The sequence below is a fragment of the Leptopilina boulardi genome, unplaced genomic scaffold (genome assembly GCF_019393585.1).
Source record: "Leptopilina boulardi isolate dan_hultmark-lab unplaced genomic scaffold, ZJU_Lbou_2.1 LbouV2_372, whole genome shotgun sequence".
NCBI lineage: Eukaryota > Metazoa > Arthropoda > Insecta > Hymenoptera > Figitidae > Leptopilina > Leptopilina boulardi.
The window spans coordinates 1930890-1956858 of NW_026137943.1; the positions used below are offsets into that span (position 1 = coordinate 1930890).

Consider the following 25969-nt stretch of genomic DNA (forward strand, 5'->3'; position numbering starts at 1 on the left):
GAATTAATTATAAAATAAAAACTTACGTTCACCCATATTGCTTGCTTCGACTAATTTTTCACGAATAATTCGACAAGCATCATAAATTGATGTACTTGGATCAAATTGCATCATTTTTGTGAGATTTTTCTCCACAATGGAGATTCTTAATGATAAAGTGGCCATTTCAATGGCTAATGGCGATTCCTTGCGTGCAAGAAAACCTCCTTCGCTAGTCTGAAGCAAAAAAAAAAATAAAAATTCTATTACAAAATTTTCAAAAATTAAAATCTAAAAGAAAAATTTTAAAAATCATTCAAAATTAATCAACTTTGTTTTTAACTCTCATCATGTGTTTTGTTAAAATTTTTCTTTCTCTTTTTTTTCGGTTAAAAGTAAGAAATTTAATTAAGGGAAAAAAAAATATGTGACCAGATTGCTTTTAAAAATTAAATTCAAGGCAAGAATAAAAGAAAAAAAATTGAGGAAAATCTTTAAAAAAAAAAAAATTAAGAAAATGGTACTGAGGGATTAAGAATTTCGCACGTGATAATGTGGTGTGAGGAAGCCTTACGGCGTTGACTACTGTCTATATATCGATCTTACAAAGGTATGGAACATTTGCCACATATATACATATATATATATATATATATATATATATAAGTTGCCACATAGAATGCCCACTATAACCGATCCACAGGCGTCGAGAAAGAGAGCATTGCAGTTTGCAGTTATATCGGGCTTAATAAAAATAAATCGCCTTTCTCACAGTCAATTGACTTTATCAGAACATATCCCATGGGAAGGGGGGGAGGAACGATTTCAAAAAAATCACAAAAACCATCTTCAGTATAGCAAAAAATAGATTCTTCTATTTTCACTGAAGAAAACGATTTTTGAAAATTTTTTTTTACTAATTTTATTAGTAATAGAATTTTATTTTCTATTACTAAAAAATTCGTAAATTATAAAATATTTTTATATTATAATTATATTAAAAAAAAAACTTTTTTTATTTTACTGTAAAACGAGAGGTATTAAATTAGGTACTAAACTTTAGGTACTAAATTTGTTTCTATTTTAATACCTAAAATCGGTACTATAGTACCTTCTTTTTACAATGAGTTTTATAAATAATTATTTAATTTTTACATTGTAAAAAAGTTTTTTTTTTTATTTTTTTTCTATATTTCTTCAGTGTATGTGAAAAGTTGATTAAAAGGCTTATGATGAGAGGATTTGAATTCAAGGTGCATTTTATATGCTTTGAATTTTGTGGTTGTAAAGAAGTGGCTAATTAGGCTAATTCTTTGGGGTCATTGACTTATCGCAAAATGGAGGGGATATAAAAACATCAAGGGTTTTTTTTTTTTTTTTTTTTTTTTTTGAATTCAATGAAAATATCTACGCCATTGGGGGGGGGGATTTCTACCCTTATAGAGGAGAGGTTGCCTGGCAACGCTGTGTCTGACTGTGTCAAACTTGAACAGGAATGAAAACCTCTCTCTCTCTCTCTCTCTCTTTCTCTCTACATATAATATAATAGCCGCTCTATGGACCATCTCCCTAATCACCCTTCTTCTTCTTCTTCTTTGCAAACTCTTACTCAATTTTCACACAATCTGAAAACACATGGCCTGCCACAGAGAGACTTTCCGATTAGACACTTTTATATTATCGTCTTAGTTTAAAAAAAAAAAAAAAAAAAATTTTTTTTCTCCTTTTCACAAAAAGAAGAATCACTTTTCAAGAGGGAAAATTAACTTACAATGGAGTTTTAAAAAGTTTTCCTCAAGATAAACTCTTTTTTGTAAGAAAATTAATTAAAGTGCGCATAAAAAGAATGGAATAAAAATTATTAAATAATCACTTTATACGATATAAAAAAAATATTTTTGATTTTAATTCTTGTAGAGGGGAGGGGATGTAAAAAAAATTATTCGGTGGAAAGTTGGAAGAGAGACGATAAAGGGATGAAACAAAGGCTTGACACACTTATTGACGTTACGGTATATATATATAAGGGAAATTGAATCGCTCCTGTTCGTAAATCTACTTCTTTCTTCACTTTAATGGGGCAACCCCATTTCTCATTAATTCAATCTCCCCCCCCCCAGGAAGATGTAACTTAACACTAAGAGAAAAGAGATCTTAATAAAGACTAAGTCATTTTCTAAATTTCCAAGGAGGTGAAAAACAATTAGTAACATCTCTATTAAAAACTTGTATATACTTGTAAATGCAAGTGCGAAAAAAAAGTTTCTCTTTTATAAATTAAAAATATCTCTCTAGAATTAGTAAATTTTTTTAAACTAATTTGGAATTGGTTACTCAATTTTTGCATCTAAATTAATATTTAACTAATTACAGAGAAAAAAAAAATTTGAGCTCAATGTAACGTACGCTACTCTATTTTAAGTGCCAATAAAAATTGTGTCAAGTAGGTGGCGCCACGTTCTAAAACCAACAGATGGCGCTAGTTGCAATTTAGCATTTAGCACTTTCAAACGTTTTTTTTAATTGGATTTTTTTTAAATATATAATAAGATTGATCTAAATATAGACATGACTTTGGAAGACTTTTTTTTTCTAAATATATTAAACCAGCGAAGTTAATGAGGACATTGATTGGATCAGAATATCCACGAAGACGAACAATAATTATATGCATGATATAGGATCAACCCTATAAACAATTAGGGGAGAAAAGGTGCGTGTTCTAATCACATGTCATCAAAGAAAAACAAAACCCCCTAGGGAGTTACATCCCAAAAAGAGAGGGGGGGTCAAAGATTAAATAAACCCTTGTCTCATTTGCAATTTGCCATCAAGATTAGGAAAATTGGATCCACACGTTACCATAAGATAATTGATTATATTGCCCTTCAGCCATTTTAGTTTGTCAATCATTTAGATTGAATTTGAATATTAGTTAAAAATTTGACTGTATTTTCAATTTAAAAATTTTAGAACATAACCTATAATTTTTTTTTGCTTCTAAGGTCCCTTTCTTTAGAGCGCGTCACAATTATTATATGTATTTGTTTCAGATTGAAAATTAAAATTTATTTAAAAATTATTTAATTCAAATAAAAATTATTTGCTTCTTGTATAAATATTTGATAATTTAAGTAACTAATTATTTTTGTATCAAAATACATTTCTTTTTATATTAAAAATACTAAAAGGAAAATTTTTAATAGAAGAAATAATAATAAATCCTTTTCATTAAAAATGGAAATATTCTTGTTTTTAACGTTATCCTCTTGATATGAGATTATTTTCATTTCTTATATATGATGTATGAAAAAAGATACAGAAATTATTTTTTTTTTTGCGTGTATTAAAAATTTCCGTATAGAAATTATAAATCCCTTATAACACATAAGCGATTAAAAGGTGTATACTTTTGTTAAGGTGCTTGATTCTGGTGGAGTGGAATGATAAAGAGACACTATGTCAGCTTTTTTAAGCTCTTGTGTGAAACCAAGACTTATATATATATATATAGGGTAAAAAAGAGCAGTTACTCATCCAGAGATTTTAATGGCACTTTCATCCCTTTTCCGTACTTTTACTTGTGGTAATATATATATTATATTATAGTAGTTGTGATGATATATATAGAAAAAAAGATTTATATACTTTCAATGTATATATACAACATTAAAATTTATCAAGCAACTCTCTGCGTGGCTATTGCTGGTTATATAAAGAATGGTTCAGTGAAGGTACATACCTTGTTACAAAGAACCGGAGTAACTTATTAACTTACTCCCTGAGGACTTTGAGGACTCAATATTACCTTCCATATAGGAATCCAGAGGAATAGAACCAGACCAACCCTCTTTGGGAAAAAGACACACCTTTTTTTGGTTTTATTTTATTGGTTTTTTTTTTTTTTTTGGGTGAAGAAAAGACAATTTTACTCCTCTTAGAGAAACTATATATCTACATGATCGAATGAAAATGTTTTCTAAAATTTTCTTTTCCGTTTTTAAATATTTAAAAAAAATATATATATTTCAAATATGTGACGCGCATTGAAGAAAGGGACCTTAAGCAAAAAAAAAAATTATAGGTTATGTTTTGAAATGAAAATAAATAAAGAGAATCAATTTTCAATAAAAAATTAATAATATTTAAGTCTTTATTGTATTCAAAATATTTAATAAACTGATTTTATTTTTTACATAAATAAAAAGAAACTTTTAATCAAGATTAAACTCGTAAACATAACCTATATAAGGTTTTCTTCTAAGGTCCCTTCCATCAGAGGGCGTCAAATATATTTAAAATTTATTTAAAAAAATTTCTTTTCAATTATTGTTAACGGGGAATTACTGAAACAGTCAGTAAAAAGAATCAAAAAAACTAAATTTACAAAACAATATTTAAAAAAAAAATTTTTTTTTTCAACAACTTTTTTTTTAATTAAAAAACATTCGCTCACAATTTGCATTAAGTTGTGCTATGTATAAATTAAAACTTAAAATGCAAAACTCGAGCCTATGAATTTTTATGAAAAATTTCACAAGCTAAAAGTTTTTTGGAATGCTTTCAATTTGAGCTAGATCAGCAATAAAAAAAAAAAAAAAAAAAAAAAATACATTTCACTAAAAAAAAAAAATATTGAGAATTATTTGTGTTTTCAAAAACTTTTTAGCAAAACTATAAAATTTCTGAAAAATATTAATTGGAAATTTTTTTGATTTTCTTGAATCGTGTAAAACAAAAAAAAACTCAATTATTGAATAATAAATATTGAACGAGTATTATAGTTAATAAAATATAATTGACTTTCCAGGATTGAATTAATTGAAGCCGATTTAATCAAAAAAGTTTGAAAGTCAAATAAGATAAAAGGAGAAAAGAAAACTTTCTCTATATATATATATATGTATGAAGAAGCTTTTGTGAAATTAGAAAAAGTTTTCTTTTTTTCAAAAATCAATCAAAAAAATAATTTTTTTTTTGAAATTAATGCATGCAATATTTTAAATAAAAATTAAAAATTAAATAAAAATAAAAACTAATAAAATTAAATAAAAATAATATTATGAATTTTTACCTGAATAGAAAATTAATGCCACTTTGCATTCAGCAATGCCACCAATTCAAATGTATTTCTAAAGAAATCTAATTTTCTATAGGATTCCATAAAATAAAAAATCTTGCGATACTGCTTATTTTCGCCCTTGCTTATTTTTGGTTCTCGGTGTAAAGTTATAAAAATAATTAACAATTTCCACGAAGTAATTTAAATTTATTTATAAATTCACTTTCTTATCACTATTCTTCATTTGAAGAAATTAATTTCTATCTATCTTTATAAGATTTAAATTATTTTTATATTTATTTACTATATTATTTTCTCAATTTTTTTTTTTTATAATTTTCTTTATTAGACGAAAATATTTTATTTCAGGAAAAATCACTTTTAACGATCCACGATTTAAAAAAAAAAAATATTTACAGTGATAACGAATAAAGAAATTTGAAATTAATGAGGCAACAAGCGTAAACTAATTATTATTAATCTCGATTCGGTAGGCTTAGCATTGTCGACGTTGATAAATCCAAGTCATGCGTGCAACAAACTGGCAATATGCCAGTAAACGTCATGTATGTAAGTAATTTATCGGTAATTTTCAAGCGTATCGGCATCTTCAATTGAACCATTTTAGCACTTTTTTTATTATTATTATTCGCGAACGACGAAACACTGATAATTGTCACGATTTTATTTTTTAAAAAAACAAAAGATAAATATTATATTTTATTTTGATATATTTATGTAGAGAATATGAAAAATAATTTTAATCGATTAAACGGATTTAAAAAAAAAATTGAAGTGATATATATATTTGGGAATGAAGACTACATGCCATCCCAATGACTGACCAGACACTGAATGCTAGGGGTTAAAGCACAAAATGTAACTGAGAGAAATGCAGGGTAGCCACCCCTTATTTCACATATAGAAGAGGGGTTTGCAAGGGGAAATGGTAAAATCGCGTCGGGGTTCGAAGCTTCTGCGCACTAGTGCCCTAGTAACACACCCCCAATGGACCAGGAAAATATTCGAGTCATCTCTCGATTCAAACAAAAGTTTCAATTTTTTCTTTTCATATATTATATATAAAAATTTTATATTCTTTTTACAAAATTTCCCCTCTTTCAATATTTTTCTTTTTTTACTCTAAAAAAAAACGTGAGAAATTATTCCATTCTTTTTTTTTTATATTTAATTATTTATTTACTATTATGTACATTCAATGTAAGTAATATTTTTTTCTGCCTGTCTAGCTTTGGAAAGTTCACGACAGATGGCGGTAAATAATGCAAATGGCGTCCAGCGATCAGCTGATTCGACAATCAGTTCATGACTTTAGAACCCGATTATAAAAAAATCCTTTGGAAAAAATAATTTCAAAATAATATTTTATATATTTTGCAATTGAACAATTACAGTATAATTATTTTTTATAGATTTTGAATAATATAAAAACAAAATCCTCAAAGATCTATTTTTTTTTAACAGAAAAAAAAATCGCTTTGGTAAACTAGTAATCTAAAAATTGACAAACCAAAGTGATTTTAAATCTGTCACTACGTGTATCATTTCACGTAAAGTGAGGTTTCATCCACCCCTCGCATTGCGAACTTGTTTTTTTCGTGGTTTACGGTTTAGACAGCAGAAGAAACTCGATATACTGTTTTGAGGGGTAGATTGATAGCACGATTTGATAATACTGTTTAGAGCAATTTTCTCATAGATCTTGTTGTCAAAAAAAGAAACTCAAAGTGGGGAGCTGAAGAAAAATGGCAAAAGAAGTTTGATTTTAGTAAATTTTGTTATATAATGATATGTATATGTAATCATATGTATATGAAAAAAAAAGATGTGTATGTCACCCTCACGGTGATGAGTTTCATAACGAAACTTCTACAACCCCTATTATGCTATCTGATTTCGACACGTTAAAGAGCCGTTGTTAAGTTCGACCCTCGATAATTGGGATATCTACCGTGGAATTACGACAAACGCTTTTCAAGAACAGAATTAACGAGATTGTATAAATATATATATATACATTCATAAATCGTGCTCAATTAATGCTTGTGAACCACTGACTCGACCTAATTGTCTTTGAATAAGGTGCGTATTGATCAAAATAAATTCTATAGGGTGTAAATGAATATAAAAAGGGTGAGACGATGCCTTTAAATTGAGTATTTCGAAAACAATGTTTCGTAATTTTAAATATCCCCATTATCGTAACATCAAAACGTTAAAATACCTTCCGAAAATTTAATAATTTTTTACATTTTTATTTACTCTTAAAAAAATCTTTTAATGGATTTATTTAAATTTCTTAATTTAATTTATAACCAATTAATAAATATCAACCAAATAATTCGTTTTCTATTTAAGGAAAACAGTTCTTTCAACTACTGTAAAAAAAACATATTTTTTAATTTGAAAAAAAATTTTTCCTTGATTTTAAGAATTGCTTTCTTTTTGTAAAAAAAACATCTTTCTTTAAATCAATGAAATAATTCTTTACTATCATTAATTGTAACAAATTTTCTAATACTTTTAAAGCAAAAGTTGTTCATAGTAAAATTTTGCATCACAATATCAATTAAAAGTTAAATTATACAAAAAAAAAACTAAATTGATAGCAAAATAAATAACTTTTTCTGGAGATCAAAAGAAAAAATTCTATTAAAGAATATTTAAACAAAAATTAATGTACAAAATACTCTCTAAATCTGAATTAGTAAAAATGTTTACTAATTTGAATTAGTGACTCACTTTTTGCTTCTCAATTAGTAAAATTTTACTAATTATTAGTAACTTTTACTAACAATTAATAAAATTTAAGTAATTCTAAAGCAAAAAGTGAGTCACTAATTTAAATTAGTAAACATTTTTACTAATTCAGATTTAAAGAGGACAAATAAAAAGGCAAAAACAACAACAAAAAAAAGACAAAGAATAAATAAAAACCAACTATCGAAAGTGGAAATTAAAGCAACTTACCAAATAGTCGTGAAGCCAAAATTTTCTCATGTTGAATTTCCTCTTTCAATTCTTTGACGATACGGAGAAATCGCGAATTTTTCCCGCCTTTTTTATTTCAAACGCTGTGTCTCTCTTTCTCTCTCTTTCTATATATATATACTACATCACGAGACGACCGGACTTTATGGCGCAATCAAATTCAAAGTGAAACAGCGACGACGCCTTTTTCTTGCGATCACAGGTAAATCGGAATGCCATTGAGATTGAATCGTTTGTTTCCAATTCGAATAGAAAGACCCGAGACTGAAAATATTCAGCCATTCACGGGACAAAGGCACGGAAGTGGATGGATTTTCTCGGGAAAAATCCCCGACAAATACTTCCATCTGAATGAAGAATCTTTGAAAAATTGATTCTACTTCCATTTTTTTTTTTAAAATTAATATAAAATATATCTAATTCTATATCAATTAAAATAGACTTTTATAGGGGAAAATTCTATATATAAATATAACAAAAACTAATAAAGGCCCACAATTTTTATTGTCAAAGATTTTTTTCCACTTGGACGGTAAAAGATAAGGCACGTAGGACTCTTTAACGACAGCTTTTTTTTTTTAGATCGACGAAAATAAATTTAAAAAAAGATTTACAAAAATATAATATTAAAAAAATACAAATAGAACCAAAAAGGAATTATTTTGAAAAATTTTAATACTCTAAAATCTGACGAATGTGAAGGAAATTTTTGAACCAAAAAAATGAAAATAAAATCAAATTTAACTAAAATTAATGGAAAGGAAAAAAAATTTTTATACTGGGATTTTTTGTGTTAGAAGTTAAAAATGAAAAATTTCTCGAATATATACATTTATGTATACAAATGATGATCACGAGGGAAGAAGAGAGGACAAGGATGTTTCGCCAACGGCTGTCGCCAAAGAAGTAACGCGTATGTGTCCTTACGTGTGGCACCCAGGATAACGCCGCGAGATGCGTGCGCATCGTTGCTAAATCGAGGGTAAGAGATCGGGATCTCGATTGGTCGCTGGACCGGCCATAACAATAATAAAGCATCCCTCATCCCCCTTGGAGGGTTAGGAGCAGCCCCCATCGAAAAGAGAGAAAGAGTGAGAGAGAAACATCCCCTGTGTCTCGAAACATAACGCGACATCGAGCCCTTTAGTCGCTTAAGGTGACCCCCCCTCCCCTTTCGACTCATCCTCGAACCCCCTCCAAAAATCTCGTTCTCTCATGAACAACTCCGAAATAAGAGAAAAAGATCCAGAGAGGTGGGAGAGAATACTTCAAAAAAAAAAAATATATATATATAGAGGAACCCCTTCCAATGTTTGTGAGGAACACGAAACTTTGAGGATAAATAATTGAAGAGTCCAGTATCAACGATTTTAGAATGTAAAGAACGGTATGGGTAAAATTAATAATTAGATTGTTTGTAACAATTCACATTGTAAATAATTGTTAGAGGTATAGATTTTTTTGTTGAGAGAAAAAAAACCATTGATATAATTTAACTTATTAAGCAGAAAAAGAAAACATTTCAATTAGAAAGATTAAAAAATTTAAAAATAATTTTTAAAATAGTTAAAATTTGCTATAATAAGTTCCATTTCAATGCAAAGTAAATGTGGAAATATTGAACAAAGCCACTCCCACTGATGGGCAACACCACTCCCCTAATTGGCCTAAGCCACACCCATCTTGGGCAAAGCCACTCCTACTATTATTTGGGTAAACCTCCACTAGCGATGGGCAAAGCCACTCCCCTACTTAGGCTAAAACACACCCATTTTGGGCAAAGCCACACCTACTATTTGACTAAGCCTCTATTACTACTGTGCAACGCCACTCCTCTAATTAGCCTAAGCCACTCCTACTTTGTGGCTAAGCCTCTACTACTGCTGGGCAACACCACTCCTCTAATTAGCCTAAGCCACACCCATATTAGTCAAAGACACTCCCATTGTGGACAAAGCCCCTCCCACTGATGGACAACGCCACTCCCACTATTTGGCTAAGCATCTTATACCGATGAAGAGCGTTACTCTTATCATGGACAAAGCCACTCCTACCATTTGTCTAAACCGTTACTATTTTAGGACAACGCCACTTCCCTAATTCGGCTAAGCCACTCCCACTAATGGGAAACGCCACTCCTTCAATTATCTTAAGCCACACCCATACTGGACAAAGACACTCCCATTGTGGAAAAAGCCCCTTCCAGTGATGGGCAACGCCACTCCCACTATTTGTCTAAACCGTTACTATTTTAGGACAACGCCACTCCCCTAATTCGGCTAAGCCACTCCCATTGTGGGTAAAGCCCCTCCCACTAATGGGAAACGCCACTCCTCCAATTACCCTAAGCCACACCTATATTGGAAAAAGACACTCCCATTGTGGACAAAGCCCCTCCCACTGATGGGCAACGCCACTCCCACTATTTGGCTAAGCATCAACTACTGATGAAGAGCGTTACTTTTAGCATGGACAAAGTCACTCCTACTATTTGTCTAAGCCGTTACTATTTTAGGACAACGCCACTTCCCTCATTCGCCTAAGCCATTCCCATTGTGGACAAAGTCCCTCCCACTGATGGGCAATTATCCTCCAATTATCCTTCCCATATTTTGACAAAGTCATTCACAATTTAGAACTTTTTTGGCATTAAAAATGCTAATTTGGAAAAAAATCCACTTATTTCAGAATCATTAACACATCAAAAGCAAATTAAATTTTATCTTGTTACAGAAATATCTTTAATTTTAATTTAGAAAAAAATGCTCCTTAATTGTAAGATTAAAATTCCTTTTTTTATCTTGATTTATAGTGCGTATGCTTTTGTTTCCTGTAATAGGTATTAAGTTAATGAAAATGAAGGAAATTCGGCACCACTGCGAGTGCGACCCATTTGCGAAGTACTTAGTAACGCTATCCAATCACTGTTATACAGCTAATACAATCAATCAGTGCAGAAATCGATCCATCACCATCCAATGCAATATTTGAAGATGTCGTCACGACCTCGATGTTCCCTTCACACATATATATATAATATGTAATCAACATTAAGGGATTAAATTTAAGTTTACAGCAAAACGATCAAGAAGAAACAAATAGTAATAATAATTCTTTCATTAAAAAGTTTTTAACGTAAAACTATGATATATTATTATAATTTTTTACGAATAATTTCGAAACTATAAAGTTGGACAACTGATAACTTTGAAAAAATTTATCTATCATCAACCCTTATATTATAATATATATATATGTGAAGAGCGCCCTTAAAATGTGAGCGTATCACACTTGAATATGAAAATAACGATCAATTTGGTAACTCAATTTTCCTACAAACCTTTATGATTGCAATGTCAATTCTAATTACTGTTCAACCTAAGGACAATAATTATCGCATTAAAAAAAAAAAAAAAGAGAACACACCTTCATTATCTTTTACATGAAGCAAGCACAAAAAATCATATCTCGCCTATACCCATAATTTTCCAGCAAATGAAACCATTCAACTCAAAGTATCGCTCATAAAACAATTCGAGATATATCCTTACAGGAGAATTTTATGCCTTTTTTTGAAGGGGAAAATGAATAACGAACGATCGTCACATAAACGCATCGAGGTGTACGATAGTCAAGTCAATATATATTCGCATCAAAAAAAAAAGAGGGGGATGATAATGCGAGTTTACCCGAGAGAGAGAAAGAGAGAGTGTTAGCATGATGCTATTGTGATGTTTAAGGACAAATGTGGGAGAGTGTATAACTTTTACAAAAACTCATAGTATGGTTTATAATATATACGGATATAAGGGGAAAAAGAAGGACGACAAAAAAGGTATGGCTTGAAAAACGAAAGACTTATTCCACAGGAGGAAAGAGAAAAGGATGTCAATCTGGAAGCAAGACGTGTAAGAGAATGGACACAGTTGGGGGTCAATTGAGATGTATAGGCAATTTATGCAGCACCACTTTTTTTTAGCCGGAAGTTCGTCGTAACACACACACCGACAGGCATCAATTTTATGAATTGATGCAAAACACTGCGGGAGTGACGAAAGATAGGAGAAAAATGGGGTGGTTTCCTTTTTCGATGGAATTAAGAACTCGGCCAACCGCTGTTTCGATTTCCCCCTAACCCTATTTTCAGAATTCAGGTTCTTTATATATAACATCCCTTGATTTTTCCATCACTCGATTTTCTTTCTTTCTTCAATTTCTCAAATCAAACCTGTTTACTCTCTCTCTCTCTCTATCTCTCTCTCTTTGGTTCTCTCGAAGCGAGCTATCAACCCTTATCGCGGGTGTGTCAATCACTCGCTAGATTCAAACTTATCGCTCGATTAATCGAACTGACAATGACTGTCGATTCGAGTTCGTCGTTGTGTGCTATATAGGTATATATGGGAATGAGGCGAGACGAATCGAGATTCGTCCAAAATTTGAATGAATGACAGAGGGCGGTGGCAGGAATAATTTTTCATGCAAGACTGAAAGTGTTTATTATATCCTTAGAGATAAATAATATTGTTCTCGGTTCATTGGCCATTTGGACAACAAAGAATTTTTTTTTTCAGAGAAATCAAAATTATCATTATGTATAATTTTATAAATATATTTATTATAAGAAGGCATAATCCTTAAGGAATTATTCTAAATCTACATTAACAACAGTTTAGAACTAGGATATATAGTAAAAATTACTTTTGTTTTCTTATCCAATTTCCTCTCTATGTGAATTATTATTGATATACAATTTCTAACAATATTATTGAAGATTTTATAAAAATTCTAGCATATATAACCCTATTGAGTAACATCCGTGATATGTTAAAAATGAAACCGGAAGTAAAGTTACGGATTAGGTTATATATATGGAGTATACTTGTTTGTTATTCCTGTTTCTCTGATATATAGAATTGGCGCCAAACCGTCTGGACTGATCTGATTGGTTGAACGCACAATCTACCCCCACTATTTCATGTTCTATCCTCATGAGATCCTGGGAGGATCCTGTTTCCAGTATTTCGCGAAGAATCGATGTGCTGACATATACTCGATTCTTGGAAAAGTGTGCGTGCAAGAAATTGCAACACGCATTCGGGTACTTGAAGCAATCTAAGAGTTGCGATAAAGGCGCATTTTCTCTAACTTTGAGTTTTATTTTAAAAAAAAGACTTCTCTTTCTTCTATATATGAAAAGTAATAATAATAATTCGGATTCAATGATAAATACTTAGTAGTATAGAATTTTTAATTATATTTGCAAATTAGCAACAAATTTTCCGAGGGCAGAGAATTTTTTTTTTGATAATTAATATCGAAAGTAGCTTTACGAGTTTGAATAACACAATTCGATTAAATTCTCATTCAAATAATCCATTTCTCTCGGCTAGAGAGAGAGGGGACGATTAGATATTCCAATTTCAACCAGAGATTAAACTAAGTTTTAATCCTGGATTTTCAAACCTCTCTCTCTCTCTCTCAATAATGACCCACCAATTAAGATTAAAAATGTTTTCCAATTTCTGTAGACGTTTAATTCTATTGTTTTGTAGTTTGTTAAGAATATGCTTTTAGGAAGAATTTTTACATAAGATATAAAATTTCCACTGTGAAAAAAAGGATTCAGGAGAAAAAATTTTTGATGAACTTGATAGTTTTTAGGTTTTTGGATCAAAAAAAAAAACAAAAACAAAAGGCTATAAATAAAAAATTAATGCCGTACGCTACTCAATTTTAAATGCATGAAAAATGTGCCTCGTAGGTGGCGCCACATGTTCTATGTCGTTTGACTCATTTTGAACTACAACAAAAATGAGTTCAGATTTTTTCTCTCAAAGCAAGGTTTTCATTCCTATGGTAATTTTTTTAAATCTACTATATACTATTATATTAAAATGTTTGTTTTGTCGTCTTCGTGACGTAACTTTTTAAAAATTTTTAAGGGTTTTAGTTTGGATTAAAATTGCACCATTGGAGGGAATTACAAGGCTTTAGTGTTGAAATTGTCGAAACGATATGAAGTCAATAGAGTTTACGTCACACACATATAGAGATATGTGCCCCCCCCCCAGATAATTACCCCACCCCCTCCTCATTCTCCAGAGGAACACAAATCCAAATGTGTGGTTTTGCAGCGTTAAACCATAGTACAGCGACAGATGCCGGTTCATCTGACCATTGTGAAGATGGTTGAGATAAGGCTACAGGGGTAGAGCAATATATATATATGCATAGGAACGTTTAGTCAACGAAGCAATTTTCGATTTTTGACAGTAGTCGCAATGAGAGGGAGGGCTTCATTCACTCTCTGTATCGAAACCATTTGCTGAATTGCATTTGAGATTGTATCTATGTTTTTTTTTTTTATCTCGTCGAATCCAATTTACAAGAATCGCTCATTTGAATCAGGATATATGAATATTCTTAACTAATCCCCCATCAACATCTGAGTCGTGAGTTGTTTTTACTTTTTTTGATAATTCAGGATTAGAAAGCAAAAAATAAAATCCCCTTATTGACAAAATGGAAATATCCTCTAAATGTCAGGCTAGCCACGTTCATCACTGGAATGTCTATTCAAATTTTACAGCTCATATTTGTCGCAATTAAGTATTATATTTTAGGGGTTATGGCCGCGAAGTATTCCATATTGAGGGAGAGTTGCTGCATGCTCGGGGGGTGAAATAAAGATAAATTTCGGGGGAGTTAGGCTTTATGAGAGAGGACATGTACTATATATATATGCGGATGGTAGTTTCATGATGTGTCTGAGTCACTCAGCCCTGATGTCCTTTTACGAGTTAGGATCTCGCTTCAAATATATTACGAATAAACGATTTGAGAACCGGAAATGCGTATATATATCGGACAAGATTCATGTATATATACTCACTTTATAGATACTCCTCTCTCGTCGTCAGTTTGATATAAAAATCCACCCTTCGTTCTTTAAGAAACCTCTCCTCTTCGTTCGTGAATGATCCTTCACTTAATCGTGTCTGCAAAATAAAAAAAAAAAAAAAAAACCAATCAGTCTCAAGTTTAGTATTGACGAAACGTGCTTTTAACGGACATCAGACTCTTGGGAAGAAAAAAAAGGGTGGGGGGGAACAATTCTCAATCGTAAAACATTAATCCTACATATTGGGTCATTTAGAAATGTTTTAAAATACCTGCACAACGTAAAGAATATAATTTCCCTATAAAAAAAAAAATATTTCTTTTATCGTGTCATATATATATATACAATTTATTTAATTTTACAATCTTCCATTTCTTTATGAAAATTATATTCGAGATGCAAATTATAATGTACTTGAGAATATGTCTGAAAACGTATTCAAGTTTTCCTTTTTCCACGTGAAAAATTTTTTAATGAAGAATGATTATATATATATGTGAGTGAAAATAATTTAGATAGTTCTTTTTTTTTAGAACGCAAGTTTTGCCAAGTTGATGTTAAATTCATGAATTTTTCGCATAGCATTCCACATTTTGTATATTATGAGATTATTTTGCAAAGAACTATATATATATATACATTTCGCACCCACAAAGATGCAAATGTCGAGTTTTAAAATACAGCGATAAGAAGTTATCTTGAAAATTGTGATGAGCAATTCATTGTTAAATCAAAAGCAGTGCACTTTTTTAAAAAATAATATATATAGTGAATTTGCAAAGAACTAGAATGAGAGTTGTTATTCTCTGGTATTTTTTTTGGAATTTTATTTAACAATTAAAAATAGGTTTTCCTATAGCTGCTTTAACTTTTTTTTTTTAAATAGAAGCTAATATCATTGGAGTGATAATGAAAAATATAAGATGCTTTTGATATAATCATTATTTAAATTTGTTTGTCACTCTAGTAACTTTTTTACTAACTCTTGTCACTCTAGTAACTTTTTTACTAAGTCTTTGTCACTCCAGTAACTTTTTTTTACTAACTCTTGTCACTACAGTAACTTTTTTTACTGACTCTTGCCACTTCAGTAACTTTTAAGTAACTCTTGTCACTCTAGTAACTTTTTTACTAAGTCTTTGTCACTCTAGTAACTTTTAACTAACTCTTGTCACTCCAGTAACTTTTTTACTAACTCTTGTCACTCTAGTAACTTTTTTACTAAGTCTTTGTCACTCCAGTAACTTTTTTTTACTAACTCTTGTCACTACAGTAACTTTTTTTTACTAACTCTTGTCACTCTAGTAACTTTTAACTAACTCTTGTCACTCTAGTAACTTTTTTATTAACTCTTGCCACTCTAGTAACTTTTAAGTAACTCTTGTCACTCTAGTAACTTTTTTACTAACTCTTGACACTCTAGTAACTTTTTTACCAACCCATGGCTAGAAATGAAGCGATGGCATCAAAAATTTTGGCACAGTCTTTTTTAATTTCATATCGAAAAAGATAAAAATCAACTTTTGCCCAAGAGGAGGTCAAGGCGAAAGGCCTGTTTATATATTTGTATCGATATTTGGGAATTTGATGTATATATATATATAGAGAGGGAAGTAGGCGACTTTGCAGAAATTCGGGATAGGTTAGCGAGTTTGAGGAGGTGAATCGGGAGGGTTGTATATAGTTGAAAAGAGGGTTTGGGGTTGGCGGCGTTATGGCGGACGCCGGGGGTGGCGCCGCGACGCTTTGGCGCCTCCGATGCCGAGACGCTCTACTGATGCTGCGGCTCCATATACATACCTATATATATCTATCTACACCTGAACTTATACACACTGACTTATATATCTAACTCTCTCGATTGGTTTTCTCATTTTGCGTTTCTTTCTCTCTTGCTCTTATTTATTTTGAAATCTTTTGCTTCTTGTCCTCTGTTAGAAAGAATACAGAGGCACAAGAACATACACACACACAGAGAGTAAGAAATGAGCTGGCTTTTGGAATCCTGGATTTTACTCTGGATAGGCGAGGTCACTAGAAGCTTCCTCAAACTCTCTAACTTGGAAAGGTGCAGAGCTGCGGAACGCAAAGATAGCGCATCGATTTAAGCTAAGACGACCTATTACTGCCGGCACCGCATGCTCCAAATGGAGTCTAACACTCTGCTTGCGAATTTCGAAATCTCGTGAGTTTCTATACCATTTCCCCTAAAAGGTCGAGAGGGCGAAAAATCGTTTTTGAGAATGTAAAAAAAGAGACCGGCAGTCGACAGAATATATATATATACTGAACTTGAAAGTGACGCAAAGCAGTATGAAAAATGAATCAGGAAATTCCTGTTCAAACTATCTTTGCGCATATTTTTTTTATTTTCTAAAAAAAAAATTGACGAAAATATTTACATGTTTTTCAAAAAAAATAAATAAAATTGAAAGATTCATTGTCGTTTAGGTAAGAACCTTGAAGATTTAGATGTTATAATGCTAACGTAACTCTTTAAGTGAATCATCGCTAAAATAGAATTATTATTATGCATTCTCTAAAGTTTCAGTGCGAACAAAACCTAATAATTCACTGAGAATTAAATCACTTAAAATTATGACTGAAAATGGCAAAAGTTTATTTTACCATGAGAATGATAAAGTAGAACAAGCGTGTGAAGTGTGTTTTTTTTTTGTAATAATTAACAAGTGCATTAAGCGAATTGAGCAGAGAATAGCTCGGAGAATTTACAATTTTATTTTTGCTGATCTGTTTTCAAAAAATTGCAATATACGCGGAAATTCATTTGAAAAATTGTTTGTATAAATAATTTCGTAAAAAAGAAAAATATTTGTTTAACAAATAAATTGATAATTGTGTGAAAATTAAATATCGTAAACTTGAATTCATAACACACATATTGCTGAGGTCAAATCATTTAGATTACATTTTTATGCAAATGACTCATTCACAATATGGAGATAATTCAGTTCCTGCTTCTTTGTTTTTATTATTATTATTAACTGTAACGTATACTTTATAAGGTAAAAAATTAAATTTTCCATAAAAATGAATTTAAAAAATAATCATACTATTTAGAATGAAGCATTAAATAATTTTTTTTTTTAACGATAAAAATAGATTTATAACAAAAAATTCAATTTTGATATCTTCTTTCCGCATTATGAGAAATTAATCAATGCTCGTCGAGGCGGTTAACAAAACATTAATAATAAAAAAAAAAAAAATGCCGTATACTTAAAATTAATGTATTGATAAAAGTATACTCGATAAATCCCGAAATAGTGTATGAGAATCGAGTAAACGCGTTTTTTTTTCTTTTTTTTTTGTTCGTATTAAAAACGCGAAGCACGTATTGATATCGACATATATGCACTTTGGACAATGTTTTAATAAAAGAGGCGCGACGAGATATAAAAAAAAAAGAAAAAGACGCAAATAATAAGGCAAAAAAAAAAAAAACATAATCGTGTAATAGGCTTGTTACACACGTACTCAACCGAGAATCGTACCGCTCATAAAATATCGTTTCAATCTCATATTCCCCTATTATGATGACCTCATATTTCCCAATTGGTCATTTAATATATTTTCTTATGCAATTATTTTTTTTTTCATTAACAGATTATATAAATAATAATTTTGAAAAAATTTTAACTCTCATATTTGGGTTACATTTCAAATTTTCATTTATATATTGGATTTAATAGGAAGAAAATAATTTTATACAAAAATATTCACCTAAGGGTGAGATCGAACTTTCGTTCTTATATTAAACAATACAGATCGCTTTGCCATAACTGAGCTAATAATTTATCCAAACTTTTTACATTCAATAATTAAAATTTCCCTTACTGATATTAAGAGATATTATTTATTCAGAATAAATTGTTTATTTCAATTATTAGTTATATCCTTAAAAAAAAATCCTAAATATTAAAAATAAAAGAAGGGGAAAAAAGAAATTGATCATAATAGGGCGATATAAGATTCGATAAAAGCCCTTTTTCGAAAACAAACAAAATTGAAAATAAAAATGGCTTCTCGACGAATCAAACGCGATTTTATATATATATATATAGTCATTCCCCTTCGGTTTGAGAAATCTGCTAATAAGTTAGGTAAATATAAAATCATTGTTGTTTTTACACGAGGTGTGTATATGTGTGTGTGTGGGTACATTGAAGTCGTTGTTGCCATTTAGGGGTGGAATTGAGGTGCCATGAGAGAGTATATATAAGGATAATCCATTAGACTAGTTGTAACCCAAAACTGCGCAAACAAGGGTGGTCTTGGATTAAATATATGATGGACGAATGAACCAAGAAAAAAAGAAAGGGAGTTTCAATCTTTTTGAAAGAAGAACAAAAATTTCCAAGAGAGAGAAAGAGAGAGAGGTATTTTAAGACAGGTGTATAATGCCCGGGATATGTAACCAGATATAATACTAATTGAAACATCTTTCAAAAAGTATCATTTTTCCAGTAAGCTATTGACATTTTCAAAATATGAGAAAAAGCTCGTTTGACTTGAAACAAACAATTTAATTAACCTATTTTGACTAAAATTTTATAGGTAATTCAAATAAAATTTTTTTAGAATTGATATGCGATTAAAAAAAAGAGAGATAAATCTTAAAAAGAAATTTTTAACAGCAATTGGAAGATGAAGCTCAATGTACAAAAGAGAACTTTTAATCAAATTTTCAGGGTCCAGATTTAATTTTCTGAGAGTAAACGAAAGTATAGGCAGTAAACTTTCGCCCCAAAAGTGTCGTGGCAAAGATACGATCCAGGTATACCGCAGACGTGTCTCTAAGTGGTCTGATTGAATTGGCTATGGAACATATATATATATATATAAGCAAATGAAAATGGTCTGAGATGGGAGGAAGCCGTCGTCGTTGGAAACTTTCTCGAAAAGAAATTGTCCCCTTATATATATATATATATATTGTGCGAAAAGAACCACAAGATCTGGCTTCGTGTGCAGTTGACACTTTCCACGGCTTTTGTTTCTAGTGAAAAAATGCAACTGGAGAAACAAAAAGAATAGGATTCAGAAAAATATATAGAGACATTTATAAATGGACTTCCTTTCTCGTGTATATATATACACAGAGGAAGAAATATGACTTGATAAAAAGAAATTCACAAATATTTATCCCCTGACCCAGATTAATTTTTTTTCAGAATTAAATCCTCTTTTATTATTTTAAAAAAAGAACAATAAAAGAAATAAGTATTCAAACAACAAATTGTGGAAAATAATTAAGAAAAATGTTTCCGACAATTAGTGACTTAAAATCTGTATTAAATGTCGGCAAAATTTTATCGCGCATATATAGAATGGGGAATAGAAAATGGGGTTGTATGGGCACAAACCCCAAAAGACATATCTGCCTTACCTTCCAAAAAGAGAAAGGGTTAAGCTAGGGGATGTTAATTGTGGTGAAGCCTCGTTCCAAGCACTCAACCTAACGATTCTATAACGAAGGCATTTGTTTCCTTCGTGAGAGAGAAAGAATGATATATACAAAAAGCTGAAAAAGAAGAAGATGACAACAACGAAAAAGAAAGAAGAAAATGTACAAAATGAGGGTTATAGGAGAATAGGAACACTGTTAAGATCTAAGTAGGAGATAAATTGGACGATTGGTTACAAAATTACATGTGATTTTGCCTTTTTGGACATTTTAGCTCGCAGGAGGGTGCCAAGGAGTCTACAGTCTGATAACCAAAATTATATATCCAGAAAATGGTGACTACTGGGTCTCGGACGAGAATAAATTTCTAACGCAACACACATTGAAATGAAAGCGAGACACGAGAGCCAGTTTTAGAACGAAATATATGTGTTGAAATATATATATAAGAAACAGGACAGCATAGTTTTGGCAAAAATTTTCCTTCTTTTTTCACCAAATACTTGAATATTATTATAATGTAAATAAAAAAAATGGTATTGAAAATTATTTATCTTTTGCTTCGAAAAAATAATTTTAAAGAAGGTTCAAAAAAATTATCTGACCTAAAAAGAAGTCAGCAAACTTAATTATATTTACATTAATGTAATTAAAAAAAAAAAAAAAAACGTTACAGTTTATATCTTTTTTCTACGATCTCCTGTTTTTCTCAAACTCGAATGAAGTCAACGAATAGTGAATGGTAATAAGATGAACGCGAAGCACTCGACAAATTAAATAAAGCTGACATCAACAGCACGCACGACGCGACGCTTTTCTGTCATGAAAAATACGATTTCTCATCTAAGTTTTAATAACATTGCGTCGCTTGAATAAAATTCTTTCATGTTTTCATCACGTTTTTTTTTTATTCGCAAAACATTTATGCATATATATAAAAGTTGAAACAATAAAAAGTTTATGATTATCGATTATGTAAACTAAAAATAATTTACTAATAATACTCTGTATATTAAGAATTTACTTCAATTTGAATGAAAGACAAAAGGGGAAATAAAAGGAAATTAAAAGTAAAAACAAAGTATTTTTCATGAGCGCAGCTCGAGGCAAATAATTCACTCTCCCAGAATCTAGAGATTTATATATGGAACTTTTTTAAAGCTCTCAAAAGAAAAATTCTTACACAAAAATTGAGTTGAAAAGTATATATAATCAAAATTTTTTTTTCCATTTTAGGGAAATTAAAAAGGAGAAAGCATTTTTAAATTAAAAATTGATAAGAATTTTAAAATTCTTCGTTTTTAGAATATGAATTTAAAACACGAATATAAATTTAAAACACCAATATAAATAAAGTAATAATTAAAAAAGTAAATTCTATGTGATTGAGACTAAATCTTGTTTTGTAGAAACGTGTTATTTATGCAAAAAGTAATTTATGTTTTAATTCAGTATATAATCTGCGAGCAGAGAAGTACAGTTTTAGTTTTGCATTTAATTTTAGACTATATATATATATACCAATATAAATACAACTCTCGAGAGTATTTTCTCGTGTAATCGTAATAGTATACTTTTTTTTTTTTCTTTAATATTTAGAGATTCTTGAACGGTGAATGAAATTGCCATTGAATATTAATAAATTCAACATTTAGCATAATACGCTCATTCAATACAACCACGGCAATTCAGTTCAGGGACGCATTACAATATTAATATTTCTTCATCAATTCACTGATTTCAATATTATATTATTATTAATTAATATTATTATTTATAATACACTGAGAAAACGAATCGAATTTCTGCTAAAAGGTATAAAATAAAATAACAAAATTAAATTAGTAATTTTATTTTTAAATTAATTTCAAATGTTTTATGTAGTTAATTTTTAATTTCTTCCGAGTTATAGTAAATTAATTAAATGAAAGATAAACTTTTAGCATTAGTTTTTTTTTTTAATTAAAATTTCATAAGTGCTTATAAGTTATCTAATCTTTAAATGATAAACATTGCACTATTTATCATTTTGACAAATTATCAATATTGTAAATATTTGAATGGAAAATAATTTAAGAATGGAAATATTTTGCTATTGTTGTTTTGTAAATATTTGATTAGGTACCTAATTTTAAATGTCATTCAAATCAATTGTTTTTAACTTAAAAATTTTATCATTCCAAGTTTAGTAAATTTAGTAAATCAGTAAATTCTGAGTTTATAAAACCAATTAGAAATTTATTGTATTTAATTTCCAATATAATTTAATATATATCTGAATTAGTAAAAATGTTTACTAATTTAAATTAGTGACTCACTTTTTGCTTTAAAATTAGTTAAAAGTTACTAATAATTAGCAAAATTTTACTAATTGCGAGAAGCAAAAAGTGAGTTATTAATATTGGAATTAGTGAACATTTTTACTAATTCAGATTTAGAGAGTATAGCCGATCCTGTTACGATTTAAAGCGATATGCAAAGTGATGACGAAATCAATTCCTGCATCATCTTTAGAAACAATATTATAAGCAAGGATTCACAAGTGAAATATTATTCAATTTTTTGTTGAAATTAAAAAAAAAAATCTGGTAATTTATTAATCAATTAATAAATTTTTGATTCACTTTCTTCACTGTTAGAAATGTTATAATTTCAATTAGTAATTATTATATCCTCTGATGTAGATTATATTTGTTTAATGGGGAAGCAAAATGCTGATAAAATCAAGAGTTGGTACAACTTTACAGATAGTTTTAGAACTTTATAGAGCGTAAAACATGTAAACAAAGCTGTTTGAGGTTATACACTTGTCGATTTAGTATATCACAATGTGCTCTCATGTCTAATAGATTAAAATCATATATACCCCCAAAAATTTTTGTACAATTATTAATAAAATTTACTTTCTTTTAAAATGAGAAAAATTGAATTTATAAATTTTTCATTTCAACAAGGATCGGTAGTGCTAATTTGATATATTCTCTAAATCTGAATTAGTAAAAAAAGTTTACTAATTTGAATTAGTGACTTACTTTTTGCTTCTGATTTAGTAAAAAGTGAGTCACTAATTTAAATTAGTAAACATTTTTACTAATTCAGATTTAGAGAGTAAAAAAAAGAAAAGAGTGTTAATTGGTTGGCATCTCAAGAATAATAATTCTGGTAAATTTTTTTTTTCTTTTGCTCACAAGAGCGTTAGATTTTACGCACGTACTCTACTATTTAGGAAGACAGCATACACAACAGGAGGATATACTTAAAACACACAGAACACGCGTCGTCTATTTATAAATTTCAACCGGAACTTCACTTTCCGTTTCAACAAGTACATTCACTCCTTTTTTTTTCATTTTTGCAATCACACCTGAAATTTGTCAAATGATGCGTAACACATTTGTTATAATTAATTTCATATAAAACACCGAGTATCATAATACCTATATACCAGAATCGGCTATTACAATAACGTGGGCGTAAGTAGGTTTCACGAAAATAAACACAATTTCATTTTCACAAAATCTTGAAAAACATTAATAGAATCTAATTAAACAATTTCTTTTTTGGTGTTTAAAAAGATTTTCTAGTTTTTATTATGTGATTTTGAGGTTATGTTAATGGTAAAAAAGTAATAACGTTTTTGTTTTTGTTTTTGTTAATTTGGTCATTATGCCAATTGACATGTTTATTATTGTAAGTTCGTCCAATTAACAATATATGACAAAATTTTAGAATCAAAAATTAAAATACAGAAAAATATTTTCGCTGCGAAAAATTGTTATTAAATCAACATTATTTATGCCAAAAGGATGAGAGTTAATAAAATAACAAGAATCTATAATTTTCATACTTTTGGCCTCTGTTGATTTATATCATCAATTTTTCTCAGTGTTACAAAATTAAAATACAATAACAAATTTTTTTTTTGTTTCCCAGACATAAAAATTATGCAAAAAGCTATAAACTTGATTCAAAATTCTGAGTAGATTATACAATTTTCTTTTTGCAAAGTATATAATCTTCAAATTATCATTATGCAAAAAAAACTAGCTAAAAATTATGCATAATTCTTATGTCTTAACATCAATTTTAATAGTATAATATAAAAGGTAATATCACATATTAAATTAAATCGTCCATGATATCTTATCGCATCTTCTTGAAATGAAAAGTCTGCATTTGAGATGATATTAAAATAAAGAACTAACACTTTAATAATCCAATGTCTCTTCTTTTTTTGTTAACACAAATTTTAACACTTAACACAAATTTCCCATAAAGAATCTTTAATTAAAAGAGGTAATCAACTCCGTGGGATGTTTAGCGCGTTTAATTTAAAAGGGTTAAAAAAAAAAAAAAAAAAAAAAAAAGTATTTTACCCTTCTTCTAAAGAGCAGGCGTTCTCTGAACTCTCTTTTTTAACCTCTCTCACACCCCGCCTATTGATTTTCCCGGGACACTATTGTTTTGGTATGTCGCGTGTTTCGTCAACCGGGAAAAAAAAGACGACAAAATTAAACACTGAAGAAAATTATGATGGTTTGAATTTCAAAAAGTCTAACGATAAAATTAAAATAATGATAATAATAATACAAAAATACATGTAGTAAAAATAAAATCACATTTGAAAAATAAGAGAAATTGGAGATAAATTTGCCGGAGAACTGTCAATTTTATACTTGTTATGAATCATCTCTATTTCTGGAGACACCCGTTGCATGAACCCTCACCCCCTTTTGATAAATTTTGAGGTTAGCTTTTCCTGTACTCCCGGCATTTTCTCTCTATTATTTGATTTTCCCAAAAAAAACAACAATTTCTTCATTTAATATTAAATCTACTAAATTGCAAATTAAAAAATTGCAAAATTAAAAACAAAAATGAACGAATGCTGACGTCTACTTGAGACAGTGTAGCACGCCCATCTGGCGGAATATCACAAAAAAATCAATAAGACAGCAAAAATTAACAATATTTTCATTATTCAAATAATTCACAAAAAACACTAGACACTTAACTTACCTTTAAAAATATCCATAGGTACAATGGGAGGTTACTTTTTTCTTCGTTTTAAAACAATTTGTCACTTTGGGTAACAACTACACGTCCAACAACACTTCTGCGACTCCGTCCAAAGTTGGTTCAATTTCGTCGATCCGCTATTCCGTTCCTGTTTGTCAGCTATAATACATCCAGTAAAGTCAACGTAAATAAAAAAAAATTGGGTATTCAAAAACAATGATTGTTTTGATAAATATAATATTGCAAATTATCATTTAATAATTACCTCATTTTAATTTATTATATTATATTTTGTGATTATTGTGAAATTAGTTATGTGAATGCAACAAAAAAAATTAATTTTATTAACTGTATACGTAACAATATCCCCTCATTTTTAGAATTAAAAAAAAAAACAACAATTATTTCACTCTTGGAATGTAATAATATTTTGAATATTTATAAAATATTATTTTAATGTTATAATTATACATTTTTAGTTTTGAGAACTATATTGAGATTTTATCAAATTAAGGCAATTTCATAATTATATAAAATATGATTTTTTTTTTCATTAAAAAAGAAA

At 29.5% G+C, this 25969-nt stretch overlaps 1 protein-coding gene across 4 annotated transcripts in view; it reads right to left on the bottom strand.

Moving 5' to 3' along the window:
- The window catches only part of LOC127287650 (talin-1), a 44379-nt gene extending 18826 nt beyond the window's left edge, over positions 1-25553 (bottom strand). For all 4 annotated transcript variants that reach the window (XM_051314693.1, XM_051314694.1, XM_051314692.1 and 1 more), the window contains exons 1-3: positions 25405-25553; positions 14949-15054; positions 27-216 (exon numbers count right to left, since the gene is read on the bottom strand). In XM_051314693.1, the coding sequence (XP_051170650.1) occupies positions 27-165 (139 nt within the window). In that variant the 5' untranslated portion in view covers positions 166-216; positions 14949-15054; positions 25405-25553. The remainder of the gene's footprint in view (positions 1-26; positions 217-14948; positions 15055-25404) is intronic.
- Positions 25554-25969: the final 416 nt, after the last annotated feature.